Below are 18,540 nucleotides of genomic sequence, written 5' to 3' on the forward strand. Positions count from 1 at the left end.
GAGCTACACGACGAAAAAATTCCCCGGATGATTTAGGCAGTGATTCAGAATCGTGGGCTGAAAACATGGTCATACCTTCCTACTGGCAGACACACAAAACTGCTACATCCCACACACTTGTTTCGGTGGCTTCAACACCGGCTGTTCCCGAGAGAAGCTGCCATCCCTAGCTGACTGCTGGTCACTGGTCATGTGCCAAACAGCACCATCCTCTCACCGGAAACTAGAATCTCACTTTGACAAATGGGCTGCCCAAGTGAAGTTAGCTAAACCAATGCTTCAACCTGAGTCTTAGTTTCATTTTTAATCCTCACCCCAGGATATGCTTACTGATTTGAGAGAGAGAGAGAGAGAGAGAAACATTGATCAGCTGCCTCCCATACTCGACCCAACTGGGGATCGAACCTGTAACCTAGGTACGAGTCTATGCCCTGACTAGGAATTGAACACTCAACCTTTTGGTTTACGGGGGCAACGCTCCAGCCAACTGAGCCACCCGGCCGGGGCCCTACATCTCAATTTTTAAAACTTCCTGTCTGTGTTATACTAGCCAACACAGATTTTGATTATTTTAACAAAAAAGGAGCGTTGCCTGTTCAGTTCCCAGTCAGGGCACGTGCCTGGGTTGCAGGCCATGTCCCCAGCAGGGGGTGCACTAGAAGCAACCACACGTTGATATTTCTCTCCCTCTCTTTCTCCCTCCTTTCCCCTCTCTCTAAAAATAAATAAAATCTTTTTTTTTTAAAAAGAAAAAAATCTTACAAACTTGGAAGAAAAAAAAAAGAAACACCACCCATAGAATTTATCCCTGCTAGATTTTAAAACCTACAAAGTATAAGAGCTCCCCAAAAATTAAAAGCAAGTCTCAGATTGAAATACTACTTATCAAATATAAATCTCACTGGCATTTCACAGAAAATAAATACAAGGCATTAAATAGAAGGGCCAAGATTAGAAGCAAGATTCTCAGCTATTCCACTGAAACTCAGTTACACAGTTACCCTTCCGTGCTGCCCTGCTCCTTGCAGACAAGGGGGGCTTAACACATTGTGAGTGCTGTGGACAGATCACTTCAGTGAATTCTGACTTTGGACTTCCCACAGGACCGGCTCCTTATCACCACTCGGTCACAGAAACAGGCTAGGTGACTTACCCAAGGCTGCCCGGGGCAGGAAACTCCAGCCAGGTCTAAAGAGGCTTCCAGCCCTGGCCAGGTGACTCAGGTGATTGGAGCATCGTCCCATAGACTGAAAGGTCATGGGTTCAGATCCCGGGCAGGGCACATACCCAGGTTGTGGGTTCGATCCTCAGTTGGGGTGCGTGCAGGAAGCAACCAATCAATGTTTTTCTCTCACATCGTTTCTCTCCGTCTCTCCCTTTCTCCCTTTCTCTCTTTCTTTCCCTTTCTCTCTCTCTAAAGACAATGAAAAAATGTCCTTGGGTGAAGATTAAAAAGAAGAAAAATAAAGAGGCCTCCATTCTTGTTAGTGTTCCCAAATCCACAGCACACCAAACGTCAACTCTCTGGAAAATTCTTAACCAACCTGTCTACGTTTCCTTATATCATAAATGTTACGTGATTCAGTCTTAGGAACTTGAGAAGATAGCTTCCACTTCCCCTTCAAAGTCACCTAGTGGGGAAAAAGAATGCCATGTTTGACTTTCTGAGGAAAAATTTTAAATACAGCTTCATAAACCAATTACACATCTCAGGCTTAGAAAAGAAAAATATTTGCTTTTTTGAATCTATAATCTGTCTTTTAACTTTGTAATGAAGGTGACCAAGAAGGTTGGCTTGATTCTATTACCAAAATAGTCTCAATTGTTCTCTTTCTTTTTTTATATTATTCAAACTTCCTGTAAATGGGGATTAACTTTAATTAGAGGTGTTTACAAAACACACTCTATTAAACATAACGTCTACATTTTAAAATTTTATTTTATACATTTACTTTATATAAATTTACATTTTTAATTAAAACGTTTTATTTTGAATAATTTTATTCTGTACGTTTAAGTATGAAAAAAGTGATAGATGGCCCTCTAAGGAGCTTATTAATTTTACAAAATACAGGAATACCACAGAAAGAAGAATCAAAACATTCGCCACGTCAGATAAGTAGATAGTAGGAAGGACGCTTGCACACTCAGTGTTACCTGGCACGTGGAACTAAATAATTCATGGTTAGTAATCAAATTCGTGGACACAGGAAGTGGAATGGGGGCGCCAGGGCCGGGCGGGAGTTGGGGGGGGAAGAATCAGGGGCCGTCCTTTAAAGGGTCTGGAGTTTCAGTTTCACAACACGAAAAGACTTCCGGAGGTTGGCTGCACAACCGTACACGTGGATTTAACACTACTGAAGTATACCTGTAAGTGGTAAAGAGGACACATTCTATGTTACCTGTATTTTATGATGATTACAAAATTTAAATAAAACTTCAAATTAAAAAAATCACCGTTGTTTGAATAACTACTGTTGGGCAGGACGGACAGCTGGTGGTCAGGAAGAGCCTGCTTCAGAGTCGGCTCAGGTTAAGGAACACCTTCGCCACAATTCCTCATCATTCCCCAGGCAGATCCCCAGCTCTTCACTGGCATGAGGTGTTATGTCTGAAGAGAAGCAGAAGGGGGCAGCACTGAACGCAGCGCCAAGTTCCCTTCAGTCCAACACGTGCGTTTCTTCACCTGTGAACAGTCCCTATCTTGAGGGGCCTCAGACAAGCAATGTCAAAGGGAACCTGTGGCCAAGCAGGGGTGTACACTGAGAATTGGCCAGGACTGCCTGAGCAGGTATAAACTTAACCAGGTGGGAAAGGCTCCTAGCGACACGTCTGGGTGGGTGGTTGTATTTGAACTTACACTTGAACACCTACCTATCCCATTGAATGTCTTCAGAAAGGCTACACTATGACATGCGCCTAAAACCAAACGCTATTGTGTGGACAGAAGGCTGCCCTTCCCATGGCTAAGTTGCACAATGAAAATAAGCCACAAGCGCCGAATCTTCTGGACAGATCACAACGTATTCAAGGTCAGGACGGGTTGATGAGCCTGACCGATGCACTGTAACTGTTCTCTGTCCAGCGTTCCAGCTGGCTCTCCAGCACAGCTGTTTAATCTCCGCAGATACATAATACAATGCGGAGAAAGGCAAATTCGGACACAACCACAGAGAAAATCAGGCACCCGGTAAGTTTCAATACACCTGACATTACGCTGTCAGTCCTAAAAGGGCATAAAAGGTCAAGACCATGAGCATGGATGTGAAAAGTATTCTGAAAAAGGCTGCCAACCCAATCCTCAATGGCCAAGAGAACTGAGAGAAAAAATTACACCGTGAGTGAGAAGAGAGTGTAAGACTCAAACTGGGAGGCCAAAGAAGAACACTGCGCGGGGATAAACGTAACTACCCCTGGGTAGCCATTTTATGGAAGGAACATTTATTATAGCATTTCTTTTTACCAGAAAGATGATGCTTAAGAGAAGGAGGTCTACATAATAGCGGTTTTATTCTCAAGTAATTTATTATGTGCTGGGACAACTCATTTATGGCACAATGAATTGTAAAGGCCACCTGCTCTCACAATTCTTATTACGAACCCAATGCAAACTCTTCTGATAAAAGTAAAAGACAGTTTTTTTTTAATTAGTCAAATATGGGCACTGAAATTCAATTTACTATTCCTAGTCAACAACTGAAAACAGCTTACAATGTAAATGCTAAATAGATCCTAAACATTGTTTAACATGTTCAAGATGGTTGCCGCCGCCCTGGCTGGCGTGGCTCAGTGGGTTGAGCGCCGGCCTGCAAACTGAAAGGTTTCCGGTTCGATTCCCGGTCAGGGAACATGCCTGAGTTGGGCTGCAGCCCAGCTCCCCAGCTGGAGGTGTGCGAAAGGTAACCAATCCATGTATCTCTTGCACGTTTCTCTCTCCTTCTCTTTCTCTCCCCCTTCTGGTTTCTCTAAAAATAAATAAAATCTTTTAAAAATATTCCTTGTTCTTGCCATAGATGAACTTCCCTCTTAAAAAGCTAACATCTGAAGACCTTCTGGGACTGTAAAGCCACTAGACGGTAAGCACACTCCGATCTCAAACAAGACCCAAAACCTCGTCTGTCTCTCCGGTTCACCTGTCTTTCTCCAAGGCCCAACCAGTAGCAGGTTCATTCATTCGTTCAGGCAGCAAACATCTCCTAAGCGTCTCACACGTTCGCCCAAAGGGATGTGGAACACCACACTTCCTGAGCCCTTCTTTACAGCGGAGGGAACTGAGGTCAAGGAGAGTAACTGACCAGCCCCAGTCGCAGAGCGGGTAACAAGGAGAGATCGCGGGAATGAGCAGGGTTCCCCAGCTCCATCCTGATGCCTTCTCCACCCCTCGTGCCTCCGCCCCTGCCCTCCCTTAGGTACAGAATGCTACCGCCGCAGGTATTTTTGTCACACGGGTGGGTACCCAGCATTGTTCGAACACCACCCCCTACCTCTGCGGAATGTCCCCCTCCAGCCTTCCTTGCAGCTAGGGCTCAGGCTGGTGACAGCCATGCCAACCAGGGAGCCGTGTGACACGCTTAGCACATGGGGACAGGCATTGTCAGCATTGGGTCCCCAGGACGCTGGGGTGGCTGTGTTACACTGGGGGCTGCAGAGCCACCTCCGTTTGTCATGCCCCAGAGCTGCCAGGGTCTGGGCCATGGGCCCGACCACCTGGGTTTTGTAACACTGGCTAAACTGGACTGTTTTCTGTGACTAAGCGCCCTGACCGGTACCTCACCTGTGCACTTTACTGCCCTCTTACGCTCCGCGGCGATGCCTGGGAGCTGTATTCCAAGTAAACAGAGACGTGTCCTGTTTTATAAGACAATGCTGGGCCTGCTGTGTGTTTACCAACATGTACTGAATTGTCAAATGCCTCCTTACTTTGAAGAAAATAAGTATTATGAAGGTGGCACGGTAGGAACCAATATCAAAATATCCTTTCCCCCAAATCTAACAGAGTAAAGCTGCACAGCAGGGCCTCAAGGCGCCCCGGCTCTACTCTCCTGGGAAGGAGGAAGCGATGGAGAAGAAAATGAAATCTCACTCACAGCCCCGCCTTAGAGAGGAGCCTGGACGTCAGCCGCCTCCAGAGAAAAAGGAGGGTTCCCCCCAGCACCTCGTTTCCAGGCCACCCGAGATGGACACGAGGCTGCCGTCCTGCTGGGGACAGCTGGCCCGGAACCACACCGCACCAGGGCTCACCCCTGGTCTCTGGGAAGAAGGACAGGGGTGCCGCTGGCCGGCACGCACACAGGCATAGGCACGCTCCAGAGCCCCCCAAAAGCTAACAGGGGCCACTATACCTGCTGCCCCGGTGAGACAGTAAGGGCTTCCCCAAGCACGGAGAGTCGGCCCTTCCCCAGGCAATGTCCTCAGCGGGGTGCCCAGGGGCACAAGGAGGGTGTAGCCTGCGGGGCTGGGAGGAAGCCCTGCCCTGGTCTTTGCCATGAGGGCCACAGTCCCTCCTTTCCATGACTGCCAACCCGACCCCTGCTCAGCCAGCACCCAGGGCCGTCCACATGGTCTGAACACCCGATGATATGAAAAGAATACGTGGGAGTCTTAAGTCGCCATCACCGGCTTCCTGACATGCTCTTTACTCTAATAAAACCATAGGGCCCAACATATTGCACAGACAAAACAATAAATAAAATAGTAAAAGATTCGAAACTGAAAACGTGAACCACGTACTGATGTCTTTAAAAAAACGTTCAATTGAGAAGAGTAGAGATTTTACAGCTACCTTAGCTGATCATAATCAAGGAAAACGAGAAGTCAGTACAACGATGCCACCCAACCCTGAACCTCAGAAAGAACTACAGACTAATTAAGAAACATTCTTCTATGGAACACCAGGATCAAAGAAAAAATAAAACTAAAATTATAACCCTGACCAGTGTGGCTCAGTGGGTTGGGTGTCCTCCCGCAAAGCAAAAGGTCACGGGTTTGATCCCCAGTCAGGGCACATGCCTGGGCTGTGGTTTGGTCCCCAGTCAGCGAGCGTACAGGAGGCAACTGATACATGTTTCTCTCTCACATCAATGTTTCTCTCCTTCCCTTTCTCCGTTCCTTCCCCTGTCTCTAAAAATAAAAATAAAATAAAATAAAAACTACAAACATCTAAAAATTAATGAAAGGGGGAGAACTCCATATTGAAATATATGCACTATGAATATACCTACACTCAGAATAAAACTTTAAGTGTACACTTGCTTTTATTATTGAAAAAGTATGACTATATATTAAATATACAACTGACAAATCCATGAAACAGAGAAAATAAAACAAAATAAAGCAGGGTGTAGTAGGGATCAAAAGTGAAAATTAACAAACTAGAAATTATCATACTGGGAAGCAAGCGACAACTTTTAAGGAGAAAAAATATATAAAACAGAAAATCAAAACTTGCTGAAGAAGACAAGTTAAATAACATGTAAGACAACGAATGGTTACTGAGGATCTAGCATTTAGAATGATGAGCTTTCTGACTCACAGAGAACTCACCTTCCCTATGCTGGTCCACAGAAAAATATGGAAAGCTCACCAATTTCTTTTTTAATCCTCACCTAAGAACACGCTTCTTGATTTGAGAGAGAGAGGGAAAGGGAGAGAAGGAGGGAAGGAGGGAGAGAAAGAGAGAAACTTTGATTGGCTGGTTGCCTCCTGTACTCGCCCCAACCAGGGATGTAACCCAAAACCCAGGTATGTGCCCTGACCAGGAATCGAACCCGAGTCCTTTTGGTGCATGGGACAATGCTCCTACCAACGGAGCCACCCGGTCAGGGCAGGAAAGCTCACCAAACTATTTTACTAAGCCAGCACAACCCAAGTCTTAATAAAGATAGTGTATGCTTATGTACATGCATGAACACAGACTCCAGACCCACTTTTCTGGGGCTGTGGAAGCAAAAATCTTCATATCCCAGCACGTGGTTCCAGCAGGATATTCGAAGAATGTGATCAGCATGTTTCCCAAAAACCCAGGGATAATTCACCATTAGGAAATCTATCAACTATTTCAGCACATCAGTTACTAAAACAGAATAGCCAAGAGATTCTGTAAATGAATGCCTGCAAACATCTGAAAAACTCAGCAGTCAGGTCCTGTAAGAATTCTAAACAGAAGGAAACTGCCTGATTTAATTAAATTGAGTTGTTCCTAATTTGAAGACTGGCCTGGAAAGCAGGTGGGGAAATAGCCGTGGAGAACATTTTGGGGACAGTTCACAGCATTTGAATACGGACTGTGGATAATGTTGTGTCATGCCCCTGGATTTAGGAAATACTTCACTATGAGAGGCAAAGGGGCAAGAGGTCTGCGCTGTACCCAAAAATGATTCAGAAAAAATATGGAGATGAACACATCAATCCGTCAACCAATTGACCGATCAGTTTAGGAATCTGGAGATGATAAAGTGAACTGGGCAAAATGTTAGTAGTTGGTGAGCGTGGTTTAAGGAGAAATGAGATTCTTTGTACTTGTCTTGAGGCTTTTTTGCACATTGGAAATGATAGCAAAGCCGAAGTCATCAAAATTACCTATTAAGAAATAAAAGCAAACAGGGGATGAAAGCAATGAAATTAAAGCTATTCCCACTAAAATCAAGAGTGAGACGGCACCATTTCCCTTCACACCATCTTTCAACACTGAGGTTTCAAAGAAGGAAAAGGAATAAGAATGTGAAACAAATATTGAGATGTGAAGAATATTGACTCTAAAGAAACAAAACTATTTGTCAACAAGGGGAATATAGATATGGACAGCGGATGCATTTACTTAAAAATGGACTAAATGAGCCCTGTCTGCTGTGGCTCAGTGAGTTGGGTGCCAGCCCTCAAAGCGAAAGGTCGCCAGTTCAATTCCCGGTCAGGGCATGCCCCGGGTTGTGGGCCAGGTCCCAGTCCAGGTGCACGCGGGAGGCAACCAATCAGTGTTTCTCTCACACATCAATGTTTCCCTTTCTCCCTCCCTTCCCTCTCTCTAAAAATAAATAAATTTTTAAGGATCTAAAAAAAAAAAAAAACCACGCACATACACGAAGCCCTTTAGAATGCGGGCTGCTGTGTGCTCGCTCGCCCTCTCTCCCTCTCTCTCTAGGTACGTAGGAAGGGCTCTGGTGCTAGTTACTACTTTTACATTATTACCTTATATAACCGTCTGAGCAACCTCTTCTTTCAGACATGATTCCCTTGTTACTATGAGCAATAACGCAATTACCTGGTAACTGCTTCTTCCTCCCTCTCTTGCCTCCCCAAATCATCAGTATCACCCTGGCGTTCTTCTGCAGAGTCTCAGATAAACTTGCCCTTCCTCTGCTTGCTGGGTCAGCAGCAACACATCCTATTTCATTGCTCCCTAACACCCACGTGATGACCACAGAACGTGTTCAACTCTGCCCTGGTCTCCTCCCGTTTCTCATTAGCTGCATATTCTATGTAACCAGAACATGTAAAACTTGTGTGTTAATTTGCCTGCCCCCCGCCCTTATCGCTATACTTTGGAGATAAATCTAGTCATGGTACAGCCCCAGAACTTAGGAAAAATTTCACCACTTACTTCCTAGTTCTTTGAAGTTCATTCTCTAGTAAACTCCTAAGAAAGGGCTCCTGGAGACAATAATCCTAGAGTTCTTGCAAACTCAGAATTATATATCAGTGTCCTGTACATTGAAAGGATGATGATGTGGACATAGGACACTTGCTCACATAGTAACTACATTAAAAACATGGATGCCCCAGCCCTGGCTGGTGTGGCTCAGTGGTTGAGCGCTGGCCTGCAAACCAAAGGGTCGCCAGTTCCGTTCCCACTCAGGGCACGTGCCTGGGTGGCAGGCCAGGCCCCCAGTAGGGGGCGTGTGAGGGCAACCACACACTGATGTTTCTCTCCCTCTTTTTCTCCCTCCCTTCCCCTCTCTAAATAAATAAAATCTTTTTGAAAAAGTATAGGCACCGGAAATAAACAGAGAAGCAAGGTTAAGCCCCAGCATCCTTGGGAAACTGGATCTGGGAAGCCAAAGGGAAACAACACACGAGGAAGGCTGTAGACAGCGAGGTAGCTAGGAAAAAGAGATCCCTGAAATTTCTTTATGAATTCATGAGTTCATTCCTGAGGTGCGCGTGTTAGACGCCACGCTAAACAAAGTATAAAAATGTTCCACAGGACAGATCACCTCCCAAGAGCCAGGCTGGCCACTGGATGGCGCCCCTGTGCCTGCTGGTGCAGGACCGGCTCTGTGGCTTTGCAAAGGCGGGAAACTGAACTGCCCCTAGAACCACACCCACTGCTCAGACCCAGGGTCTCCATCTGAGAAGACAATTAACCTGCTGAAACAAAGTAGCAACATTCTCCATGGGATTCAAACAACATCCAACAGAACATTCAGAATGTCCCGGACACAATCCAAAGTCACTCAGCAGACAAAGAATCAGGAGCATGTCAGCTTCCATGGGAAAACAGGACCAATGGCAGACTCTGGAATTATCAGAGACTGTAAAGCAGCTGTGATAAATCTGTTCTGGTAAGTAAAGGCAAGTGTTTTAGAAATGAATGAAAATCTACAAAATAGGCACGTGGGCGTTGGGCTGGAATAGGAGGTAAAAGGAGAACCCAACGGAAATTTTAAGAACTGAACATTATAATAATCACAGTAAAAAAATTCGCTGAAATGATTTTACTAGCAAAATGGAGAGGACAGGAGAAAAAGATCCAATAATACGAGAGCAACAGTTTACGTGACCACGATTTCTCACCAGAGAACATGGGAGACAGAAGGAAATGACACATTTCTAAGGGCTGGATGAAAAAAGCTGCCAACCTAGAATTCTACACCCAGGGAAGAGGCCCCTTGGGAACAAAGGTGAAATAAAGCAAAACTTTATTTTGCTTTAATAAAATAGCTGAAAGAAAAACTAAAAGAATTTACTGACGACAGACTTGCTCTAAAAACACTGCTCCAGAAAATCGTTCAGACACAAAGCAAATGACACCTGAAGAAAACCTGGAATGTCAGGAATTGGGGCGAACAAAAGAAATGGTAGATACCATATGGGCGATTCTTCCACAACTGAGTTCTTCAAAGCAGAAGCGCAATGCCGTCCGAGTTTTCGATATATGTAGATGTGACATATTAAGTAAATTATGTATGAACATATAAAACAGCTACAACATAAGTGAGGGATGGAAGTGGTGATGAGGCTTCTATACCCCACCGGAAGTGGAAAAACAATGACTCCGTGTACACAGTGAAAAGTTAAGGATATACATTGTAATCTGTGGAGCAACTACTAAAAATACTACACAAAGAAATACAGTTAAAAACACAAGACATGAATTAAAATGTATGATTCAATACGATTCCAAATAAACCGAAAGAAAGCAAGAAAAGAAGAACAAAATGAGGCAGGAACAAAAAGGAAAAAACGGTAGATTTAACTTAAAACATATCGATAATTACATTAAATGTCACAACAGAGACTGGCGGAGTAGGAGTTTCGCAAAAACACCCAACTACATACGATCTCCAAGGAACTCATTACAGTGATTAATGTGAATTAAAATCATGGGAAGTACTTGAACTATGAAAAGGATACACCATCAAACAATAACCAGGAGGGAAGCTAGATTGGCTATTTTAATACCAGACTAATTAGTCTTCAGAGCAAAAGAGAAAAATGATCGGGGATAAAAAGAGACGTGATATAATCATAAATGTGCCCATTCACTATAAAAACATATATATACATATATATACACACACACACATATATATATAACTATGTACGGTGATTGACGTCAACCAGATTCACGTGTTCACCCTTTGAAAACGCAAATACTGAATCACTGCTGTACACCTGAAACTAACATAATGTTGTATGTCAATTATATCTCAATTAACCAAAAAAAAAGACTAAAACAGAATAGCGTCCAAAAGCAGAACCATACATAGATTTGTCTGAAGGCAAATGAACGTAAGAGTTTTTTTTTCATCCCATGTGCAAAACAAATTCTGAATGAATTAAAATTTGAGCATTAAAAAACACAGGGAAAACACTGGAAGTAGACCTAAAAGAACCGTTATGTGACTTCTATGGGACAATCCTCTTAACTAAACTGTCAAAGAGTACAGAGAAAGTTCTAAACTTTTCTGTGCCAAAAGATAGCAAAAATTAAACCAGTTTAGAATTGAAAAACTGCAAGAGAATATTTGCAAATAGAAGAGAAGTAGCCATGAAAAGTCAGATCCAGTGAAAACAATGGAGTGTTTTCTTCCCTCGGAAAAATAAAAATGTTACGGATGACTCACATCCTCAGGTGGGTGGTGGGTGCAGAAGGGCACTCTTGTGGTGTGTAGGCGTGGCCACGACGCCATGTGGAATTACTAAGGCAAAACCTACTGAAATGCCACATTCGAACATGCTCTGACTAGCAGTTCCTCTCTGGGGAATTTTCGCTCAGCAAACAAGCACCAGCATCTAAGGCTAGAGAAGCGGCATTGTTTGTAGAAACACAGAACTGATACAATCAGAATACTCCCAGCGGGAGAATAAATGAATATATTATAACAACTCATACTATGGACTCTTACGCAGTTATTAAAAATAATGGGAATAATAATAATAGCGGGCTGCAGCTGGGAATCTTTCTTATATTCTAAATAGAACAGAAGTCACCGAGTAAGGTGTGTGGTGTCATCTTTGTTCCAAATTGTTTTAAAAGAAACGCATTCCACAGATACGTAAATTATAGGGGTTTTTTTGATGTTAAATGGAAGTGTGGACCACATCGAACACTCCAGTAATACAGGTGACCCCTGGGTACAGAATCGGGATGGAAGGCACCTGTCTTTGTGAGTTTGTCTGTACATGCCTTTGATTTTCGTTCCTGAGACACGCACGTATTGCTCTTCGACTATGAAAAACCCACTGACATTGCTTTTAAAGGAAAAAGATACATTTACACACACTCATGCAGTCACATGTATACTCCTAATGCCGATGTCTTTATCAGCAGGTGTACCTGGCAACACGAAAAACCCCCAGTGAGCTGGTCTCTGATGTCCTGGGCATTAGAAACATTTTCAAACATAACGAAGCTGCTCCTTTAAAGGATAACCAGTCAAGATTTGTTGCCCACCCAGCTCCATTAGTCTTCCGGTCTTCTAACAGAATCATCCCCTCTCTGAAGGGGTGGGGCTTTCACCCCCGGGGTCCCCGGCCTGAGTCCCAGCTAGATGGCAGCTCAGGACAGGGACACCTTTGGAAGCGGGTCCTCCAATGACTGAAACAGCAGCTGTCGCCAACTTTGCGAAGGTTCCCCCGCCCCTTCCTCAATCTTCCTCAAATTCCCTAAGGTAATATCACCCCAAGTTTCTCTCGAGTCTTCACCTTTCCACACACATTTTGCACTTTCCCTAAGAAATGGGGGGGGGGGGGTGACTCCTTATAGAGGCTTTACCTTTGACCCTCTCCCATTGGGCTTTATCCAATCCCCTTCTGCTTGCCTGGGCTGGGCAGTGATACTCAATGGTTAGGAGTACAGCCTGTCAAATCAGAGCGACTGAGTTCAAACCTGACACTGGCCTCTTCGGAGATGAGTGACCTGGGGCAAGTGTGAGGTCAATTTTCTGTGTCCCCTTCTCTGGGCTGCCTGGGTAGATGGCGAGACATTATTTTGAGTGTGTCTGGGAGGGTATCGCCGGGAGAGATCAGCACCTGCATCAGTTGACTGTGTCAAGAAGGTCGCCCTAGCCCTGGCTGGTGCGGCTCAGTGGATTGAGGGCCGTCCTGCAAACCACAGGGGGTCACTGGTTCAATCCCCAGTCAGGGCACATGCCTGGATTGCAGGCCAGGTCCCCATTAGGGGGCGTGCAACAGGCAATCACACACTGAAGTTTCTCTCTATTTCTCTCTCCCTTCCCCTCTCTAAAAATAAATAAATAAATTTTTTTTTAAAAAAAGAAGAACAAGAAGGGCATCCTCAGCAGCATGGGCTGGCACCACCCAATCCTCTGAGGGCGCGACTACAAGTAAACACAGAAGGGCAAATTCCATGTCCGATGGAGCAGGGACGTCCATCTCCTCCTACCTGGGGACACCAAGGGCTCCGGGTTCTTAGCCCCGGACTTACACCCCTGGCCCTCTGGCTGGTGGGCCTTTGGACGTGGGCCTTGCTGCACCTCCAGCTTCCTGGTCCCCCAGCCTGCAGATGGCAGATGGCGGGACTTCCCGCTGCCCTGCAACCCGAGGCCTCTCCTCCCTCTCCTGTGATGTGCACGGAGGTATATACGTTCCACGGGTCGTTTCTATGGAAAAGCCCAACTAACTGGAGTTGCTTAACCCCTCCGCAGCGCAGCATACCCCACGGAAGCTGCCAAGACTTCTCGGGGCTTAGGCCTAGTGCTGACTCCAGCGCAGGTGTCCTCTGTTCCACCGGGTAAGACAGCTCTGCTGCCCGGGGTCCGAATTCCAGCAGTGGAACGTCCCCAGGAGTTCGAACACCGGGAACCACCAAGGAAACGGGCGACTACCCCATCAACGGCCCTGAACCCCACCGAGCAGGGTTGATTATGAAGCTGGCCGCCCTGGCCACCATCCTTACATGAAAAATCTGCTTCCCAGGTGGTTTCCCGGAGTCCGGGTGCAGGCACCGGTGCTACCACTCACAGCTGACATGAAAACTTGTCCCGACTGCGCTGGAACCAACACGGGGAAAAAATGGTGTCTGCTGTTATGATAGGATTTGAAAGGTGCCTGTGGCAAATGAAGTTTGAAAAATGGAAATAAGCCCAGGAGAAAGTGAGTGGAAAGGCAGAGGACTGGGAGGTGGCCTGAGTGTAACAGGGTGCAGCCAAGAGGGGCGACCCAAATAGGAATTTATAATGGGGTCCAGAACTCAAGGTGTCCAGAAAATATTAGAAAAATATATATAGGATGCCCTCACCCCCACACGCCTGAGCTGGGGGAAGGGACACATGGGGCAGGGCCATTCAGAGCTGTTTTGTATGGCAACAGCTGTGCAGCTAACCCCTGGCACGGTCATTTAACATATCTGTAACCTTTAACTGGTTTCATAGATATGTTAAATAGCTTGCTTGAGCCAGGGGGATGGGAGTGACTTCCACCCAAGAAGTAACTGGGAGGCAACTCCTCCTGGTTACAGCACCTGCTTGAGAGCTTGGAGAAGACTGGCTCCATGCCATGGGGCCACACCTGCCCAGACTTACTGTGGCAGCAAAGTAAAGCTGGAAGAATATGGGGATGCTGACAGGTGTAAATGATGGTAGGAGGAGTTGGAAATGGGGCTGCAGAGGAAGACGGGCACTGGGATTTAAACCCAGGCGCGACAGCCACACCAGGAGAGGATCACACGGCTTTGGCAGAGAAGGGAGAGAGGACCACGCGGTTTTGGAGAAGAGAGAGAACCACGCTACTTTGGCAGAGTGGGGACCCCGTGGCGACAACACAGCTGATGGTGCCGGGAGCCTGAGTCACAGACTTCTATTTCTTTTCCTGAGATTCGGTACCCCGGACTGGGCAGAGGGAGAGGGAAGGACTGTGTGCATCTGTGGGTATTCTAAAGGACTTTAGTATGTTAATGAAGACATTAAGTCACTACTCTAAGTCTGTATAACTTTTAAATATGTAATTCCTTTCCTTTTCACCAGTCTCTGGCACTGAGAGACGTCTTTCCTCTGGCGGCGGGCATTGCAAACCTAGTAGGTTGGGGGGAATCCCCAGAGAGAAGTAGGGGGTCTTTTGCCTAATAGTATATTGTCTGCCCCCAGCCCCGCCCCCGCCCAGGTCTGTTCTGTAACATGAGGGCAGCAGTGACCCAAAATCTCTAAAAGGCCGGCAGAGCCCTGGCGGGATGGCCCATTTGGTGACAGCGTTGTCCCTTACACCTAAAGGTTTGCGGGTTCGATCCCCAGTCCCGGCGCGAACGGGAGGCAACAGAACAATATTTCTCAGATCTATGTTTCTGCATTCCTCTCTCTCTAAAAATCAATCAACATATTCTCGAGTGAGGACTTTTTTCAAGTTATTTTTCAGGTAAGCAGAGTATTCTGTGTTCATTGCTGCTCCCCGGAGCCCCGCGGAACGTCCACGAAGAGCACACATTTGCGGAATCACTCTCAGCCGCGGAAAGTGGGCGCGGAGGTCAGCGAACAGCAGTTGAAAGTACGAACGTTGGAAATGCCGGCTGAGTTCTCGTTTCCCGTATTTCCTTTAACTCTTTACAGTGAAATGGAGGGAAGGTACGTTTTTCAGAGGAACCGCTTTCCCACCGTGTCCAATGCGTGTCTTCCGTTTTACATTTATTATCAAAAGGCAGGTCGTTGGGAGCCCCGAACGCACGGCCCAGGCTCGGTGAGGAAGGGACGAGCCAGCCCGCCCCCTGGCGGCAGCAGACACACGCCTCGGCGCCCACCGCACAGCCCACGCGAAAACAGTTCGTACTAAATCACGCCAAAAACCGAGCACCAGACGTGCGCACACGCGGGCCCGAGCCCTGCCTGCAGCCTCCTCTCCCGAGTGCAACGCGCACAGCCGAGGCCGCTCTCTGTGCGCGTTTCCTCGTCTGCTCCGCGAGCCTCCCCCGCCCGGGTCTGAAATCAAATGCGCCCCCAGTAGGAGGCCCCGCCACACCGGCGCCGACCTGCGCGCGCCGAGGGTCCGTCGGGCTCAGATCTCGTCTTAAAAGCCACGGAATCGACTCGGGGAACAAAGGACAGCGGCGCCCAAGACAAACAGCGCCCGCGAGGCTGAGTGGGGCAGAGTGTTTACAATGCAAAACTCAAGAACGAACAGCAAACACTCAGCGCGGGCACCGAAACAGACGGAGCGCGTCGCGAACCTGGGACGGTGACTCCAGCCGCCGAGCCCGAACGTGAGCACAGACGCCGAGAGCTCTGGGACGCGCCCCTCCATAAATACCCACGCGGCGCCGCTCCGTCCCGCGTCCGCAATCCTTTTAAATACGGGAGGGAAAGCAACTCTCACCAGAAGGCGCTCAGTGGCAAAGCACCTAACGGGTGGAGACCCCTGCCGGAGTTCCCCTGCGGGCGTCCGGCCGGCCGTCGCACGCTTCTCCGAGGTGGCGTCCGCAGCCGGAATACCCGCCACCCCGGTGGTCTCCGCGAGCGCGCCCCCGCCGCCACTGCGGGCCGCCTGCCCCGCTCAGCCCCTGCGGACGCGGGAAACGCCAATTCCCCGCCGCCAGGTCGGTGAGGCTCAGGAGGGGCCGCAGCCCCCGACCCGGTTCAAGCCACCCCCCGCCCCGCCCGGGTCTCGGGCCGCTCGGCTGGCGCAGCGGGTCCCGGGTCCCCAGCGTGCAGGGTCCTCGGGGGTCCAGCCACCGACCCACATGCGCGCGCGCTGCCCACCGTCTCGCAGCGGAGGGTGGGCGCCCGGCTGGTTCCTCTAAGAAAAGTAACTGCGGGATTAGCGACAAGGACGGGAAAGGACGCCTCGACAGACGCGACAGGGCTGCCCGGAGTTACCGCGCCCGGAGTTGTGAAGTCACCCCCCCCCCCGCCCCCCCTCTCCCCCGCGACCGCGACACTCACCGAGAAGCCAGCCCAGAAGGGGCAGGAATGGCGGACGCGGGCCGAGGTGGTGAGCGCCAGCGCGGCGAAGCTGACGGCCACGATGAGGCAGCCGAGCGCCATCTGCGTGGCCCCGAGCGCCAGCACTATGCGAGAGCGGCCCGGGCACTGGCGCAGGCGGGACAGGCTGCGGGGCAGCACCGCGGGGTGCGGTGCACGGGGACCGCCGGCCGGAGGCATCGCGCCCGCGCGCCTCACGCCGCTGCTGCCGCCGGCCGGCGCCGCCTCTCCTCACAGATGCTCTGAGATAACTTGCGCCGGGCGCGGGGACGGCCTCGCTGCGGGCCCCGCGGGCTGTGGCGGCCGCTCACCGGGAGCCGGCTGGGCCTGGCGGGGAGCCGTGTGCCCGCAGCCCCAGCCAGTGGCCCTGTCCATGGTGCTGCTGCCGCTGCCTCCGCCACTCCGCAGGGCCGCCTGCCCGCCGCGCGGCGCTACGCTGCGCCCCCTCCCGGTCGCCCCGCGCGCTCCCCGGCCCGAGCGCAGGCGCGAGCCCTGCCGTCCTCAGGCGCGAGCCCGGCCACCACTCGCTGCGCAGGCCCCCCGTGCGGTCCGGGAGCGGATGGGTGCAGGTGGGGCGGCCGCGCGCGGGTGTGGGGCTCCGAGTGGGCACCGCAGGGGGGGTCAAGGGCGAGGGAGCGGCTGCCTCTGGGGGAGGGCCTGGGAGCTGGGCCGCTGGCCGAGCCGGAGGCCGGGCCAGGAGGGGCGCGCGCACTTGGGGCGGGGGCTGGTGGAGACTGCGGGGCCAGGCGGGCGGCGCAGATGAGGGCCATTCCCAGCGGCCTGCCCTAGGTGTGGCGGCGCCCCCTCTGCGACGCGTGGTCCGCAGGTGCAGAGGCCGTGGTCCCGCAGCTCCCCAGCGTGCGGACCAGCCCGCGAGCGCCGGGCCCTGAAGGAAGCTGCCTCTCAAGCCTGCCCGCGTGCACCGCGTCTGTCTTGCACCTGTCACCAGCAGGGCTCTGGACCCAAGCAAAAAGTTTGGGCCTAAGACAAGTGGCCAGGATAAGGCTTTGAATGCCTGATGTCCGGCTTCCTCGGAACACCAGGAGAGCTTGCAAGCTCGGATGGCCATACTTCGCGTTGAGGCGCGGTGGGGGAGCCGCGGGTGCGGGAGAGGCCATGCGGACCCTGGGAGACGCAGGAGTGTCAGGACGTCGGAGGGATATGAGACACAACCTGACAACTTTCGTGGTGCTGTTGCGGAGAAATGGCGGGTGCTCCCTCCGCAGCTGCGGCCATCTCTGACGGTACCCGGAGTGGGTAACAAACACTGCGGCCTCCCCGGGCTAGAAATTCCCCCGTTAGAGAGGTCGATTCCTTTGGGGCCTGGCGAGTTATTAAAATGCAAATTCCTCTTGTAGGGGCGATTGCTCCAGCCTTTTATCAGCCAACACCTTGGCGGGGATGGGATTTATTTTCCAATTTAATGGGATGGCGGAGGCAGGCACAGGGGTGGGAATTCCGCAGATAAAGGGGCTGACCTCAGAAGGCTGGCCCGAGGCCAGCGCCGCTTTCTCCCCGGGTTTTCATCTTCGACGTGGCTGGGCCTCTCCCGGCCCCATTTAGAGCACAGGTTTCCTGGACAAACTTTCTATCTAGAAACCCGCAGGGCAACGCGGAGGGCTTGGAACTCTGCCAGAGGAGGACCCTATGCCAGCCAGGAGGTTCTGTTCTCCTTGTAGTCACCTCGTGCCTGCCTGCCTGCCTGCCTGCCTTCGCACCTCCAACCAAAGATCACAAACGGCTCTCCCGGCCCCCGGCACTCTTGCAGCCGTTATGGAAAATAGAAAGATGCCTCAAAAAATTACACGTAGAATTATCGTATGACCTTTGTGACCCAGCAATGGCACTTGCGAGTTTGTGCCCGAAAGGTGTAGGGACTCAAGGAGACACCTGCCGT

The 18,540-nt window shown here is 49.7% G+C and overlaps 1 protein-coding gene across 1 annotated transcript in view; it reads right to left on the reverse strand.

Annotated features, from left to right (window-relative positions):
• Positions 1-16,823, reverse strand: part of ENTREP2 (endosomal transmembrane epsin interactor 2) — a 163,903-nt gene extending 147,080 nt beyond the window's left edge. The window contains exon 1 of the mRNA XM_053912789.1: positions 16,605-16,823. Coding sequence (XP_053768764.1) covers positions 16,605-16,823 — 219 coding nt within the window. The remainder of the gene's footprint in view (positions 1-16,604) is intronic.
• Between the last annotated feature and the right edge of the window lie 1,717 nt (positions 16,824-18,540).

This window comes from Desmodus rotundus, chromosome 10 (assembly GCF_022682495.2).
Source record: "Desmodus rotundus isolate HL8 chromosome 10, HLdesRot8A.1, whole genome shotgun sequence".
Classification (NCBI taxonomy): Eukaryota; Metazoa; Chordata; class Mammalia; order Chiroptera; family Phyllostomidae; genus Desmodus; species Desmodus rotundus.